Genomic DNA, 17555 nt, shown 5'->3' with positions numbered 1-17555 from the left:
TTGTATGAATATTAATAGTTTTGAATTCGGCTCAACAGATCTTGCAACTAGAAAGCTATGCTGCATGACCTTTCTAGCATATGAATAACAAAAAAGATTTTTAATTATACCTTCATTTTCTAATAAAGCTTGTGTTCCTAATTTTTTTTAAAAAAATCTTTTTTTAGTTCAATCCTAACTGTAGGCCATTTTAAGGATTCCAGACAACGATGGACACAAAGGACCTCCACTTAGAGCCCTTGAAATAAAACAGCATAAATTGGGACTTATGGTTACTCATAGTATAAATTTGGGCTCTATCATCACACTAGAGATAATTTGCAGCAGAGAATTTCTATGTGCTTCTTAGTATCTGCTACCTCTGTCACGGTAGGCCGGAATGTGTATGTGCATGTGCACCCTCACATAGCACTATCCATTCAAAAATACCTCACAGCAGTTTACAATACAAGCTAGACAATAAAATCATAAATTAAAAAAACAAGCCATCCATATGCAATAAAAGAGATGGGGACAACACGCCTCATGGGTCAGCCACCCCACCCCCACCATTTTGTCAGAACCAATGGAGCTTTTTGGATAAGAAGCGAAACATCTTTTTCAAGGAAAAAACAGTCCAGTTGCCTTTTGAAAGAGCCCTTTGAGATTCAGGAACTTTCCAGACCCTTCAGGTGGCCTGCCAGGAAACAGAAAAAGTAACATACACCTTTATCCTCTGCATCTTAACAGTGCAAGCCTTTCTCTAAAACCTAGAATGGGTCTGTAAATGTTGGTGGCTATCTTAGCGAGAGAAACTAGTGACTACAGAGCCATCCTTATAAAAAGGGCAAAAGCCTGCATTGCCTGCTCATTGAAACAGTTGTTTTGACATAGCAGAACACTAAAAAAAAACCGGCACAAATGAACAGTCCTTTGTAGAGCTGTTGATCACAGCATTAAAGATAGCTTACAAATTTGGGGACTTGTTTTAAACAATTAGGAACTTGATGGGTTGATTAAGTCGAAGTATTCCTCTCTGAGGATAGTTTGGAAATATGAAATATGAATAATTACATGTGTATGACATGATAGAAGAAACCTTTACCTTTATTATTCCCTAATACAAATTCGCTATTACATTTCATATACTATAATGTACTTGAAAGGGATTTTCAAACGATATGTGTAATGACTGAAAGTGCAGAATAAACACTTGTGACCACATATTTCATTTAATGCAAAGATTTGAAAGTTAAGCACACCCATAAAGTGATCCACTTGTATCTTATGACGCATCCGCTGAAGTAAGCTGCAGCTCAGGAAAGCTTATGCCTTTTAATAAAATGTGTTGATTGGAAAAAGATATTACCAGATTACTGATTTTTTTTGCACCACAGACCAACACCTATCGCCTACATTTTTATCTTCAATCTGTCATAAATCAAAAGCATGTACATTAAGTTCATTGCCATAAAGGTCAGCACTGCTAAGAGATGCCTTTATAAGTTCAAGCATCTATTCCTAGTTCACAGCTGTTTCCACATTTCCCCTTTTAAATCAGAAACATCAACATTTGTAAATGAACTTTTCTATTACTGTGTTTGCATGCCAAGAAAATCTGCATTACCTATTTTTTATGTGTAGTTATTAAAGAATAAAGATCTTACTTTTACAAAAGGTGACCACCTTACCTTGCTAACCATATTATTACTGCATTAGATTCAATGTAGAGCTAAACTCCTTATAATTATTGTTTTCTTGGAGAAAGGAATTTTGGCAGAGTCTTCCATATGACCCACTGGCTTCTATTCTAAATTCCTTCACTCACCATCTGAAGGCTCAAATTCCAGAAAGGTCACTGTGTTCCTCTTTTAAAATATCAGTGAACAATTACGAAAGAAAGAAAAAAATCTGTGAAATCTCAAATAACTGAGATTGCAAACTTAAAATATTCCCCATTTAAAGTGCTCTCCTTGTCCCTTTCCAGTTAAATAACCCCTTTTCCCCAGACAAATACTCCATTCTATTTTAAGATGCCATAACAGTCTTTGTACTTTTATCAGATTGCTCAGACTAGGCCAGATTATATTTGGCTACTTTTGTTGTGGAGTCTACATAAAGATAAGCTCCAAAGAGAGTTTATCTGATCACAAGAAAAGGACAATTGTAACTACCACCCACATTATGGTCCTTGGGGTCAGGCCTCTGACTATATAGTCTCTACTCTTTCTGAGTATAAGTTGCTGAAAACCTGGAAGCAGAGTTTTATGCCCCTTTCACTGTACAGTGAAAATGAGAGCATAATACTGAAATTGGAAAGCCAGCACACATCTGAGCTGCAAAAATCTAGACTCTCTAGAAGATAAATGCAGAAAACTCTTTGAAGACTGGATACTGCCGCTTATAAATAGCAGCCATTCATCACAGATAAGAAAAAAAGAACCCGATCCCTCAAAACCAAGTTTGAAGGGTGTCCCCTTTACTGCCCTCTGCCCCCCCCCAATTTTAAAGGAGAATCTTTTATGACTAATAAGTTGTCAGTCCTTGAAGGAACCATGCGTTAGTGTCTATTGCATTTCTTTCGGCATCCATCTGATTCCTTTGTTTTAATTTCTCCCCATCCTCTGGAGTCGACCAAACGACAAGCGGGGAGCGCATGTGACTGGGGAAGAAGGTTCTCCCACCCCCAATGGTTCTTGGTTTGAATTCAGGAACCAAGTCATTTTGGTTTCAATAACACGCTGGCCTAAAATGCTCGCTGACGAGACCCAGTCTTGCTTTGCCGCAATCATCCCCAGCGCGGTCATTCCCCAGAGCTCTGCCCAAGCCGGCGGGAAAAAGGTGCAGCCTGCTCGCTCTCTGGGTCACAATCGTAAAAGTGGTGTCTGGGCAACCGGCAGGTCTGGGCGCAGGGAGGCAAGCAGGCAACAGCGTTTATTGCGTGTCCCGCTTGCCAGCGGCTCAGTGACAGGACGGGCTTCCCCCCGTCTCCTTTCCCGATTCTTCCCTGCTCCAGAGCTATCGCTTTGCAGTCGGAGAGCCAGGCGGAGGTTGAGTTGGACTAGCCCACCCGCATGCAGTTCCCGGAACGCGACAAGAGCGCTCTCCTTCCCCCGATTAATGGGGCCGCTCCAGCTCCTCCCGCGTTCCTCCCCGGCGCACCACCATGGAGACCCAGGTCTGCGCGAACAGCGCCGCCACCGCCGCCTGCTGGTGAGAATCCTTCTCGGGCCGCCTTGGAGGGAGGGAAGAAGCGGGGCCTGCGGAGATCCGAACGCCGCCACCTGGAGTGGGTGTGCGCCTTGGCGAGCTGGAAGATGCGCCTTTAAACTCTTGAGAATACCACGAATGCTGGAGACGAGGGTAATAATAACAATAATAATTCAGTGCCTGGAGACAGCAGAATAGACAAGAAAGAAGTGGAGAAGATAACAAAATACAAAGGCCTAAAAATAGAAATAGAACGACTGTGGCAAAGGCAAGCCAGGGTAATACCAATAATAATAGGTGGCTTGGGTGCAATCCCAAAACAACTGGAGCACCACTTGAAACACCATTGGCACTGACAAGTTTTCCATTAGTCAATTGCAAAAAGTGGCCTTACTAGGAACTGCTTCCATCTTGCGACGATATCTACATCTGCCTATCCCAGGTCCTTGGTAAGGACTTGATAGGTAGACAAAAAGGCCAAATCCAGCCTGAACATGTGGTTGATTGTGTAATAATCAATAACAACAACAACAACAATAATAATAGAGTTTGAAGACACCTTGGAGGTCTTTTAGTCCAGCCCCCTGCTCAGACAGGAAACCCTATACCATTTTGGACAAATGGCTGTCCAATCTCTTCTTAAAAACTTCCAGTGTTGGAGCATTCACAACTTCTGGAGACAGGTTGTTACACTGATTAATTGTTCTAACTGTCAGGAAATTTTTCCTTAGTTCTAGGTTGCTTCTCTCGGTTAGTTTCCATCCATTGTTTCTTGTCCTGCCTTCAGGTGCTTTGGAGAACAGCTTGACTCCCTCTTCTTTGTGACAGCCCCTGAGATATTGGAACCCTGCTATCATGTCAGTTTGGCAATTCTAAGAATGGAATGGACTGAAACAAGGCCAAGGCACAAACTCCCCCACAGACTTTGCTTACTTTCTGTCTGCATATAGTCTTTTGTAACAGTTAGAGAACTTGGATTTTAAAACAACAACCATACTAAATCCACAATCTGCCAATGTTTAGATTCTTTGCGGCAGAAAGAGCCCTACGTATCTCTCAGGGCAGCGTTTCTCCAACTTGGCAATTTTAAGATGGGTGGAGCAATTCTCAGGATTCCCCAGATTCTGGAAGTTGGTCCACTCATCTTAGAATTGCCAAATTGAAAGCAAAAGTGAAAGCAAAACGATGCCACTCAGTTGCTTGTTTCACAACATAATAAGACTGGGGTATTTTGTATTAGTATGCTGCTTCTGTCGGGCTAATTGGGATTTCATTCAATAAATCACGGTTAAACCAAAGCCTAGAACAATGTTTGACATCTCTTAGTGTGATCATTCAGTAGCCCAAAATTTCTGTTGCTAAGCGAGACAGTTGTTAAATGAATTTTGTCCCCTTTTACAACCTTTCTTGCCACAGTTGTTAAATCACTGTGGTTGTTAAATTAGTAACACAGTTGTAAAGTGAATTTGGCTTTCCCATTGACTTTGCTTGTCAGAAGATAGCAAAAGGTGATCTCGTGACCCTGGGATACCGCAACTCTCATAAATATGAGCCAGTCGCCAAGCATCCAAATTTTGATTGCACATCTGGGGATGTTGCAACAGTCGTAAATGTGAAAAACAGTCATAAGTCACTTTTTTCAATGCCGTTGTAACTTTGAACAGTCACTAAATGAATGACTGTAAGCTGAGGACCATCTGTACTGTAACAGGCAAGAATTAATTGCCCAACTCTCCAGTGAAGCTCACCAGGAGTCTTTGGGGCTATTGTTTCTCAGAGAAGCCTGATAGGGAATGCCTCTCTATGTTCTTTTGAAAGGAAAGATGGAATAATAGATTCTTCAGTGATTTAAAACAGATATTTTAGGTGCTGTTCAAAACAGCAACAAAAAGCTTCATATTGCTTTGCATGATTGAAGAAGAAACCCAGAAGTCTTTTAGCAGAAGATCCTTTAAAAATAAAAAGCACAGGAAATGGGCTTTTTGAGTTCAGTACAGTGGTTGTACAATATGGACTACAGTTGAGTACACTACAGTGGTTGTATTTATTGCATTACATTTTGAAGGAGCAACTATGTAGGTCTTCCTCAGTTCCTCCTATGACTTTAAGTCTGGACAGCTCCTTCAGCAGTTGATCATTTGTGCATTCTTGTTCCTGAGTAAGCTAGATGCAGAAACCAGGTTTGTTTTTCTCTTATATAACACAGGCTTACTAAGACAGGAAAAACTTTTTGTTCTGTTGCACTGACTGTACTCATACATTGGACTAAGTGTTTAACTTTTTCCACACATTTGTCATTCAGAAGCATGCTGTGTAGTGGATGAGGCCACCAAAAAAAATTCATTTAATTTTATTTAAAATTAGGAATTATTACAGTAATATGATTGCTTCTCTGTCATGTATTTAATAATTTCCCCCTTGTGTCACATGAGCATTTACAATTTTATAAGAATTGTTAAGGGTCTTTGGGCATCATTTTCAAGGCTTTGAGGATTCCGATGTAAGCTCTGTGAATTCAGATTGTGCACCTTTGCATAAAGTTACAATGTGATTTGTTGCGTTGAACTTAAATCATTGGGGGACTTCACCCAGGCATTGGGAGTGTCCAAATCTTGTTGCTGGTTTAGAATACAATTACATTCTAACCAAGCATGGCTCCTCAAGCCATGGCGTAGTGCAATATTTGAACCAAAATATATTTTCTTGCAGTGGAGTTGACATAGTCAGCTATGAGGCCTGCATATGTGTGGCACTTTAAAGAGGGACACATTTATTGTGGCATCCTTTGAGCCATTTTCATAGCTTTTTCCTATCCCCTCCCCTCCATTTCTGGAACTGTGATGGGTATAGTTAGGAGATACAGTTAGGCATGAAAATCAGCTGGGTGACTTTGGGTCATTATCTCTCAGCCCATAACGTCAAGGTCCAGTAACAAGCCTGTCAGTCAATTTCTGATGCAACAATGGGTCAACATTCAATTGATTCCCCAAAAGTGGACCCTGCATTTGTGAAAAAATGCTAGAAAGAAATATGAATGAATGAATAAATGAACGAGCTTCTGTCACTTTGATGAAGAGAAGAAAGCCTCTGTGATACCGTTACTTTAAAACAAGTCAGGCGAGAAGCCTGAATGTTGTGTGGTAAAGGTTCTATAATTGCCAGTTGGTTATGAGAAACAAAAAGAAATGCAGAAAAGAGATTTTTTTCAATTTGCTAAACTGTAAGTGTTTTCTTTTTTCTTTGGAGATGATAGGTAAGTTATTACTGTTATAAGAAGCTGTTCAATTATTATTAATAGTATGATGAAAGTAAATAGTACCTTTGGGTGGGAGAAAAATGAACTGGATAAAAATTATAATGTGGAGACAGATACTGTATCTTTGTCTATCAGAGACCTGATTCATATTCCCCACCCAATTTGCCATTTACTTTGATAAGTAATTCCCATTGATGCCAAGACTTTTGTTGGTTAGTAAGACAAGAAACTTTAGGGACTATGTAAAATGTCTAGCGCTTAACAGATACTGTTTTTAGTAGGTAGACTAAAGTGGGATCCTTATGAATCGACAATGAAACATGATTTTGTCTTTAAATCTACAACAGACCCTGAAGCAGATTGGTAAGAATATACTAATTTATTTTTTTTAAACTTTTTAATTATGTTTGGTTTATTGACTTCTTTTGAAACATTCTCATTTTCTTTTATTAACCTGTTCCTTAAACGTTTATGTTTTGTTTTTCTGGTGGCATATGAAACTAGCTTTAAGACTGGCTATGTTTTATGTGTGCTGGAGACTATTTAGATTGAGAACAAAACAATTCTATTTTATTTTATCTATATTTTCCCACCAAACTAGTGGGTAATTGCAATTCCCACCCATCTTAAGCTTTTAAAATAGGTTAAATTAATATTTTCAGAATCCAAACGATACATCCCTCATGTTTTTTTAAAGTGGGTTTAAGCCACATCTCTTCTGAAGAAAAATATGCCAGATAAGTTTCTAGTTTAGAACCAGTTCTAAGCAAGATTGCCATGCTCATTTCTTGCCAAAGATTATCCTCTCACATCTGCTGTTTGTCATGATAGATACAGTTTACTTCAACCAAAAGTCCACATAAAATGTAATTTCCCCTCCTGTAAATTCAGGGTATGTTTTTTTCAAATTTTCAATTTTCAGTCAGAATTATTTTTCTGGAATAGAATTAGCTAGTTTAAGCATGTAAATTACACTGTGGAGGTAATATCAAAAACGCATAATGCTCTTCTAGATCCTTATGACCCAGATGTGCCTGGAAATGAAGTCCTTACTTCTTAGTGGAACATATTTTGTTTTGGATTGACAATTTAGCCATGAATATTGATTCTAAACTTCCTCTTGAGACAGAAACATCCTCAGTTTATGAATTTTTCCATGATACACATTTCCAGAATCTGGATCATCTTATTTTCATGTAATATGCCATTAAAACTAGCATCAGCTAGATTTTTAACATTCAGCCCAAATAACTTTTTATTACTGTGAATTGGTATTCAGTATCTATAGTATTTTTATATAATTTATTGCAGATATATATAGGTATAAGAAAAATTGTAATATGTCATACAAACTTTCCAGTATATTCATAGGTTTACCAATTTCCCAAGTGGTCAAAAGTTCAAAGTATGGGCTACCTAGATTTATTTCCTTTGGAAAAGAGAGATATTTATACCTAGAAATAGACTATAAATAAATCAAGTAGGATAGTCAGTTCTAAATTTGTTTTCTAGAAGATATATATCTCATGAAAATATGCTTTTAGCCTTCAACTAATTCTCTGCCCATTTGAAGATTTTGTTGCTATAATATATATCAGGTGTTGTTGATATAAAGCTAAAAAGACAGACATTGGCTATTTTATTGCCAACGTTTTGGCCTCATTGATAAGGTATCCTTGTATCCTAATGGCTAGTCACACCTTAGAGGACACTGTTTCAATAAATTATCTACTACCAAGTAGAAACCATAGAATAAATCTACTGTGCTAGCCATTCTCTGCCTTTAAGAAATTCCCAATACAAAATCCATTGTTGTAATAAGTTTTTCCTATTAAAACTCTGTGTCAACAAAATTACATTTTTTTAAAAATTTCAAGGCTGGCTAGAAAAAAATAAAATCATAGCTGCACATATATATATATCTATATATATATAGATCACTAAACCAAGATTTTCTAATCTAGGGTTTGCTAAACAAGACCAGTTCAACACAATGCTGAGCTAGATGGAAATAACCTGTATAATGGCTTAGCATTATATACAGCCCAAGTATTACATAACCCTTGATTGCAGATCTTATGATCCATATGTGAATCTGCTATAGAAGAGAAAGAAAGAATGGTTCACCAGTCCTGCCAATCATTTGTTTTACTACACAATCTATCAAGAGACCTCTAGGTAGGACAGAGATTCATTTAGTCTAGCACTCTGTTCCATCCAATTCTACCCTTTGTATTGCAAAAATAGTTTCTTTTATCAGTTTTGAATATTATTGTATATCGTTTCATGGGTCTGTCCATGTTCTAACAACTCCTCTTTTTTACAGCATATAATTTTATAGATTACAGTTTCCTAACTTGCCTTTATCCCAAGTTAAAAAGTCCCAGTTATTGTCATCCTTTCATAGTCTGTATTCAATAATTCCCATTGATTCTCAGTTGATGTCAGGGTAGTTGTCATGGTGTTATATTTCCTGGATCATGGTCATCTGGTTTGCAAATATTTCATCCTTTAGCCCAGTTGCCCATGGCCATACTGAATGGGAAATCCCAACACACCAGGATAGTTAGGTTGGGGAATGTTAATGAAAACAATAACAAACTAGATAAGTTTATGGTATCATCAGTTTCTTATGAGGCTATTTATTTAATAAGAACTCATATGATGTTTAGATATACTTTATGGAAAAATGATGTTGAGTAGAATTAGAGATAGCTGTAGGTTCAGGTAGTTAAGAGATAACAGGTGTGATTGCATTGTCATTGACATTGTCTTGTTTCTTGCAGTGCTAGAGCAGGGACAGGACACGTCATTCCCTTTCAAGTAGATGAACCAACTGCAAAAAGTATCTACAAAGATGAATTCTGCTGGAAGCCATATTCCAAGGCAGAGCCTATAACTAACGGGTTTGTGACAGTAAAGGACAGGAACAATCCTCAGCCTGGAGAAGTAGGATTCAAGTTATGGTTATTTCAAGAACATCTTACTTATGCTTCATATTTAAATTTTTGATGATTTTGGATATATGATAACTTGGTTTTGAAATCATTGTTCAAATATGATATCATGGGAAAGGAAAGGCTTAGTTATGAGAAATACTTAATAGAGTTGTGAAAAGCATTTGAAATATCTTTGACGTGTTAAAACAACTGGATCTGCTTACAGGCCAGGCTTATATGCTTCAAAGACTTCCTTGTTTTCTGCACTTAAATTTGCACCTACAGAGAACACTTCCACTGAACTGAAAAGTGCCAGTAGAATGAAGTGGCTGTATACACACATCTATCTGCATCTAAAGATGTGAACAATATGCAAAACAGCCATGTTAGCCTTGCAAAGGATGCAGCTATTTTAATAGCAGGCTCCACTCTTGCTATTACATTTTGCATAGAATTTATTTCTATTGCTTTGCATTGCCTTAATTTAGTGTCCAATTTTATATGTATTTATTTATCACAGAGTTTTATGGCGTCTAATGATATTTCCACCAAAGGAGACAGGGGCAGTTGTAGAGTTTAAGTAGGGCAGGAAAGAAGCTAGAAAAGCTTTTTAGAAACAAGATTCTCTGCCTAAAAAAAGTCAGTGGCCTGAAATTGCTGTCCTAATACATATGTGCTCAGTTGGACACTAAATTAACTATTGCAGAGAATTTGGGAAAAAAATCCCTAGGTGATCGAAAGGCCCTACTCAAAGAGCATAGGATATGCTTCAAATGCTGTGACTCTATAGATCACATGGCTTCCAATCACACACTGCTTCTTTAAGTTGTTCTATGCTGCTGATGGTTTCTGCTTTGATGGTGTCCAGCCACCGTGTTCTTTGTCAGCTTTTTTTCCTTTTACTGATAAAAGGAAAAAGCAGTTCAGAGTTATGGAAGATATAAATAATATTTATGATCACAGGCATCTTTTAGAAAGATAGCAAAAAATTAAAATACTGTAAAAAGACATAATTAAAAGCACATTTGGATGGATTCTTTAAAAAAAAATCGAAGTTTTTGTTCTTTATCATTTTCTTCTTTCCATTTTTCAGCGTTTCCTGATATGGCAACTGCCTCGAGAAGAAGCAGCATTACCTACAGATAGCTTTTCACCATGGACAAAACCTTTTAGTAAACAAGATTTGGAGGAGGTACTAAAGAAGCAGTACAAAACAGTATACACAAGAGATTATTTAGGAATACAGCCAGGTGAACATTGTGCTTCCGTCCTTCTCTTGAAACATGTAATGAAGTACACATGAAAAGCTTTGACTAATAGCTGAAAATATCACCAGAAAACTTTCTGATTAAAATATTAGTAGGAGATTATAAAAAGTAATCGCACACTGAACTCCAGCCAGGGTGTAACCTTGGAATACTTGAAAACTAGAGTTCTTGGACAAGGTCATGCATTAAACATTTATAATGTGAATCTGGGATGAAATACATGTGGGGTATTTGGTAGGGTACCATCATTCAGTTTGAGCCTTGGTGAGATCAATAGGATTTGCTTTCAAGTGTTTCTAAGACTGCAGAAAATAATTTTCTGCTCTTTGCTTTTCACTTAATACCCCTTCCCCATCCCTTTCACAATAATACTATTATTAAATCTTTTCAGGTGCTCCAAGGGATGATGTTGCTCTCCCTCCAGATTGGAAAACATTACTGCCAAAGCCACCAGATACTGAAGTCAGGCGCCATTATCAGCCACAAATCTATGCACCTGAATTAATGGACTTCACTTGGAAATACGGATGTAATGCAAAACGTAAAATTCCGGTCAAAGGTGCTGGTAAGCAGTGTTTTTCTACAGCAGCTGAACTATATGGTGTCATAAATGAACTATGCAGGTTTTTTCTTCCATTCTTAGAGTTTTCTTTCCAGCTCCCAATGATCACAGATGTGGTGGACAGAATGGGCAGGGATCAGATTTTTAGGCTAATGTTCAATATGTATAACCTAAGGTGTGAAATAGTTCTATGTTAAATTTGATGGACTCTGCATGAGCCATTTTGTCCCTTATTGTAATAAAAGGAAAAAAAGAGAGAAATGATTTAATCAGATTTGTCACCAAACTTCAGGAGACACAGAATAGGTGCTGTGTGGAGGGTGGGGGAATAAGCATATGTGCTCCAGCTCTGAGCTAAAGAATGCTAGTCACCATCATGTTGCAAGTATTCCTACTCTCCTGGCAGAAGATCACCAGTCCATCACATTGCTCCTCATTCTCCCAGGCATCTTCTCCTCAAATTACTCTAAGAGTATCATTCTTAAGGGAACTAAAGTAGCACTCTGCTCAGTTTTACAGTGGACAAATACAGTTTTAGATTCCCACAGATTCAAGGCCTATAATTGTAAGAGAAGAGAGTGCATATGGGCAATAACATGCCACTTCTTATGAAGGAGGGGCATAGGATTTTGTGACATGGAGAAACAAAGACAATACTCAGTTTTGTTGCTTTCTAGTTTGACGTGATTGTTAACTGCTTTGCCTGCACAGTGCCTTCAATGACAATTGCTCAGATCTGGAATCATGAACATAGCAAACATCTGTCCACCTATCAGAAGGATTTTGGAAATGATTATCTTGATATCCTATCAGTTCTGAATTCCGTAGATCCAGAAGAAATTAAAGAATATGTGGAAAGAGCTCCTAAGCCAGGTAGATGATACAAAAAAAGAATTTTGTATAGGATTTGATAATGTTAAATATGATAAGACTTTGTGTTTGTCCTTTTTATTTACATAGTAAGTTTTTAAATTGTTCCATTTGCAAAGTTTCTCTCAAGCCCTGGATCTGTTGCCCACCTAAGTAAACCTAAAACATACAAGGTAGGAGACAACCATATTTTAACATGGCCCAACAAATGAATATTAAGAGTGTTAAAAGGTAATTGTTTATATTAAAAGCTGTTCACCATTTTCATATAAAGTGATGTGAGACATCAGAATTAAGATTTTGAAAGCATTGATTTTAAAATAATGTTTGAGTTTGAGTTTTGCAGATGTCATCTGGTTGTTTGGGAATGGTTCTTCAGGCATCTTCAGGATTATTAATTCCTAGTATACTTGAGCAGCAATATCTAATTATTCATATTAATTTAATTCTAAGATCTTAGTGATTTTTCAGGAAATGAAAAACAATATTAGCATCTGGATCACTTGATACATGCAGGTCAGTGGAATCATCTGACCTTAGAGGAGATGTTGATTGCCAAGTGAACAGAGAGTAATGGATCTGGAAAGAGACCGATGGCAGATCCTGTTTGGAAGTATGGATGTCTGTATGCCTGACAATCCGAAGGCCTTTAGTGCATATAAAAAAAATTGAATTAATGTGAGAAGTATTACTTTGTTATAGCTCTCCACTGGACCTTAGTGAGTCTCAAACCTTTAGATTATTACAGAAATTTGGGTAGTAATGTGTGTTGGCTGAGGGCAGGGAATAATGGGCAATGTAGTAAATGTGGGAATACAATTTTATAATTTGAGCCCTTTCCTTCTTTGATTTAAATTAAACTGTCCTACTGATATAATTGACTTTTAATAGAAATCTCACTGTGACAAATACCATGATTAGAGGAATAATTTTCGTAAGTACCACAGCAAGAAAAAAAAAGTGTTAATCCTTTCTTAATCATTAATTCTTGTCAACTCTTCCTCAGTAATTTGCATTTTTTTAAAAAAATGTATTAAATACAGAGAGTTATTTTCATATGACATCTAGGCAAAGCTCTGACAACCAATCCATACTCCAAATGAGAAATAATTAATAGCATTTACTGTATTTTGTCTGGTTCTTCAGGTGTAAGTGATAATCTTCTTTCCATTTTTCTCCAGAAAAAAAAATCCTTCAGAATTTTCTTGATAGAGTCAGTGGAGACAAAATATTACAAAGACCTTCCTCATCAAAGAAGTCAGAAGAAAATCCAATCAAATGCATCTGATACTTTTCAGAAGAAATTTCATCAATATTGAAGGGTGGCTGTTTCAAAGTTCAATATCCGTATGATCTGTCTTAATAGTAAACCATTTGCAGACTACTTTAACTTTTCTTATACTTGACAGTTTCTTTAGAAGTCTTAAAAGACTGCAGTGGCATTACTAGTTTTCTAGCACTGACAATATAATATGAATTGAAGCAGTTTTCAGTTATTATTATCTAAGACATGGTATGCTTGATATATTGCAGATCAAATCTCTTAATCAATTCCAGTTGCACTGGGGATTAATTTTCATCCTGCTTTGAGATTATATTAATTTGTCAAATACCTTTGTTTGACTGACATAATGTACTGACATAATAATCAGATACTTTAATTGGGACTCTAACCTTACAGATTTAATAAATGGATGAGTTTTAGTTGATAAATTGCTTGTTTTTTTGCAACCTGATATCCTTCCAATTATGCTAGGGTTGCACCTCCTAGAATATCCAGCCAAAATATTGATTCCAAAACAGTTGAAAATCCCCCAAAGATAAAATTAAACAATTGCATTTGCATAGGTGAAATATAGAGGCACAATTAAATCATTAAATTTGCACAGGTAAAAGTAGGACGTGTCATCTTAAAAGAACCATCTCAGAGTATGAAAAAAGCTGATTACCTGACATTAGGTATTTACATATTTTCTGTAAATATTTGTCTGGTTAAGCATTAACATTTGGTCAATCAAATACTTCAATGAACCTCTTTATTTCTTTGAAGCCATATTTTTACATGTTGCTAGATAAAGATCTGTATTTTTACATATTAATTATGTTCATTGCTTTATAAATCTGGTCAGAAACAAAAAAAAAACCAGGACAAGCTGATTAGAAAATATTTCTGTTGTATATGTTTATTTTATATTATTTTTGGTCAATTCAGTATTCAGTTACATTAAAATCCATAAATACATCCAAGGCCATGGAACAGTTAGAGGGGGAAATTAAGGCTCACAATCCCTTGCACACTTATTTCAAAATAAGCCTGCTGATTGTGCTATTGACATTATGATAGAATGTATAATATTCCTGCTGTGCTTTATAACAGCCTAATCAAACCATATGCAAATTAGGAGAATGTTTATGGAAACACTGCTTTTCAGATACAGCTGAGTACGTGTATGAGGGTAGGGAAGGATAAAGATAAAAACCTCTGCTCTTTAGTGACATCAAATAGAAGTGCAAGGAATTAAATATAAAGACAAAGCTAATACAGCTGCTTTGCTGCAGTGCAAGAGGGATATTACCCAGTTGCTTTAATACATTTAGGAAAGCTGGTTTGGTGCAATGTGCTCCTTTCAAATGTTTTGCATAGCTCTAGAACAGTGGTTCTCAACCTTTTTAATGCCGCGACCCCCAACCGGTCGTAAGTCGAGGACTACTCAACTGATCGTAAGTCGAGGACTACTCAACTGGTGCAGCACCGTTTGCAGAATGGGACTTTTGGCGGGCTCAGCAGGGGAGAGACAGCCTGGACAATTCCTACTGGCTTTTGAAAGCCAATAGAATTAGACTCTATTCAAGAGAGTCTATTCTATTGGCTTTCAAAAGCCAATAGAATAAAAGGGAGTAGCACAGTTAAGGAAAAGGGAAAAAAAATGGCAGACTGCGTTGTTTGGCGACCCCTGTGAAATGGTCGTTCGACCCCAAATGGGGTCCCGACCCACAGGTTGAGAACCACTGCTTTAGAAGATGCTGCTAGGAATCAGTTGCCCAATTAGTGCACTTCAATCCTAGCATAATATAGCCTGTTTAATTTTGGCATCAGGTTGTGAAAACCAGATAGGTTGGTTTTCAAAACTGTGGTTTATGATTTAATGTTTTGTGTAGATGAAGTTTGATTTCTACAACTAAGTTTAACAATCCTAGATTTGAATTATGTGTGGACCCAACCAGTGGTGTCTCTAGTAAATTGTCAAGGCATCTGACACAGGTACATAGGTTGTGGCATTTGTGTGATTACATCATCATCATGTATCACAGAAATTTGTCTGCATAGTTTCTTGCAGGCACCACTAACTGTATTCACATCCTTAGCTTCTTAGTAAAAAATCTCTAGATGTATTGGTCAGCAAAGAAGATATCTAAATATCTTCTTGAATTTGACTTGACTTTAATATATTTGTTCTGTAAACAAAACTCTACAGATTTATATTTGTATTTGTACCTCTTTCACAACATGAGTAACAAAATATTTAATATTTTATGTATATGCTAAGCTGAAAAAATATCTAATAAACATTCAACATTAGACATCACAGAAATTTATTAGAAATTTATTATTAGGCCCAGTATTCTTCAACATCTTCATAAACAATTTAGATGAGGGGATAGTGAGGAAACTCATCAAATGTGGAAATGACACCAAGCTAGGAGGAATAGCAAACACTTTTGGAGATAGGCTCAAGAACCAGAAAGATCTTGACAGACTTGACCACTGGGTCCTATCCAACAAAATGCAGTACAGTGGTGAAAAAGGTAAGGTTTTTCATTTAGGCAAGAAAAGCCAAATGCACAAGTATAGAATAGGTGGTACCTGGCTCAACAGCAGTAACTGTGAGAGGGATCTTGGAATCCTAGTGGACTGTGAGCCAGCAGTATGCTGTAGCTGCCAAAAAAATCAATGCAGTCCAAGGCTGCATCAACATGTAGTCCTTGCCTTACAATCATTTGTTTAGTGACCGTTCAAAGTTACAACAGCACTGAAAAAAGTGACTTCTGTTTTTCACTCTTAACGACTGTTGCAGCATCCCCATAGTCATGTGATCAAAATTTGAATGCTTGTCAAGTGGCATGTATTTATGATGGTTGCAGTGTCCTGGGTTCACACAATCACCTTTTGTGACGTTCTGATAAGCAAAATCAGTGGGGAAGCCAGAATCACTTAACAACTGTGTTACTAACTTAGCAACCTGCAATGATTTACCTAATACTAAGAAAGGTTCCAAAAGGGAGCAAAACTCACTTAACAGCTGTCTTGCTTAGCAATAGAAATTTTGGACTCAATAGTCGAGGAATACCTGTATCAAGATCACATGGAGTATTAGTACCGCTATATACTGCCTTGGTAAGACCACACATGGCATACTGCGTCCAGTTCTAGTTACCACAATACAAAAAAGGTCTTGAGACTGGAAAGAGTGCAGAGAAGAGCAACAAAGATAATTAAGGGCTGGGGGCTGAAATTTAGGATGAACGGTTGCTGGAACTGGGTATTTCTAGTCTAACAACAAGAAGGACTAGGGTTCACATGATAGCAGTCTTCCAATATTTGAGAGGTTGTCACAAATAAGGGGGAAACCTACTCTCAAAAGTGCCTGAGTGCAAGACAAGAAGTAACAGATGGAAACATATCAAAGGGAAATCTAATCTAGAATTAAGGAGAAATTTCCTGACAGAACAGTTAATCAGTGGAATGGCTCGCCTTCAGAAATTGTGAGTGATCACTGGAGATTTTTAAGAGATTGGACAGCCATTCATTTGAAATGGTATAGGGTTTCCTGCTTGAGCAACTAGAAAACCTCCAAGGTCCCTTTCAACTTTTTTCTGTTACTCTATTAAAATCATTTTTCAGAGTATTTTTAGATCAAATGCCTTTAAGCTCAACTGTTTACATTTTTCACTACAATTCTTACACAGATTTATTAAAGATTTTAAACATATAAAAGAATCTTAAAATAATTATGTCTGTTCTTTTAAATTTTTAAACTATTCTGTCTAGAAGTCTTCTATGAATCATTTTGGAATTTCTCTACATGTTTTTGTTTAATCTGAAATGCAGGAAATAATACTTGAGAAAAGAGGGGAAAGCTTCAAAGCCACATTCCTATGTCTTGTGTAACCCAAAAGAGAAAAGGACATTCTGGAATCACTTAGAGCTATTTTCATATTTGTGTTCCAGTTAAAAGATTCTGAGCTTACGAGGCATTTGATTTGTGTACATGTGTTTTGTATACATAACCATGTGATTTGTAGCTTTTTTTATAGTTAAAAAAAGAAAGCACTCAGAGAAAAGGCATTTTTTCACAAGTATTTTTCATTGGCATAAAAATTATTTTTTCCCTTCATTGGAGTGGGAGAGGTCCAAAAAGTCAAGATGAAAGCCACAAATATTGACTGAAGTCCTGCTGCTTTTTATATAG

The 17555-nt window shown here is 36.9% G+C and overlaps 1 protein-coding gene across 3 annotated transcripts; it reads left to right on the top strand.

Moving 5' to 3' along the window:
- Positions 1-2535: 2535 nt before the first annotated feature.
- On the top strand, positions 2536-14848 carry TEX26 (testis expressed 26). 3 transcript variants are annotated; one of them, XM_039323633.1, is made up of 7 exons: positions 2536-3192; positions 6727-6808; positions 9232-9394; positions 10478-10634; positions 11044-11217; positions 11926-12087; positions 13266-14848. In XM_039323633.1, the coding sequence occupies exons 1-7, from the start codon at positions 3054-3056 to the stop codon at positions 13370-13372; spliced, it is 984 nt and encodes a 327-aa protein (XP_039179567.1). In that variant the 5' UTR covers positions 2536-3053; the 3' UTR covers positions 13373-14848. The 3 variants fall into 3 exon arrangements, with proteins under 3 accessions (XP_039179567.1, XP_039179566.1, XP_039179568.1); XM_039323632.1 differs by having other exon boundaries at positions 2537-3192; positions 6724-6808; XM_039323634.1 differs by lacking the exon at positions 2536-3192 and adding an exon at positions 3278-3342 and having other exon boundaries at positions 6724-6808.
- The last annotated feature ends 2707 nt before the right edge of the window (positions 14849-17555 follow it).

This window comes from Crotalus tigris, unplaced genomic scaffold (genome assembly GCF_016545835.1).
Source record: "Crotalus tigris isolate CLP2741 ecotype Arizona unplaced genomic scaffold, ASM1654583v1 scf7180000024280.1573445, whole genome shotgun sequence".
Classification (NCBI taxonomy): domain Eukaryota; kingdom Metazoa; phylum Chordata; class Lepidosauria; order Squamata; family Viperidae; genus Crotalus; species Crotalus tigris.
Note: the sequence above shows the minus strand (reverse complement) of the source record. Positions and strands in the feature narration are given on the sequence as shown.

Excerpts from the sequence above, each read along its gene's own strand:
- TEX26 (XM_039323632.1), top strand. The coding sequence starts at position 3,054 with ATGCAGTTCCCGGAACGCGACAAGAGCGCTCTCCTTCCCCCGATTAAT. Across the intron at positions 6,809-9,231 it reads ACAGACCCTGAAGCAGATTG|TGCTAGAGCAGGGACAGGAC; the intron begins GTAAGAATATAC and ends TGTTTCTTGCAG. Across the intron at positions 9,395-10,477 it reads ACAATCCTCAGCCTGGAGAA|CGTTTCCTGATATGGCAACT; the intron begins GTAGGATTCAAG and ends TCCATTTTTCAG.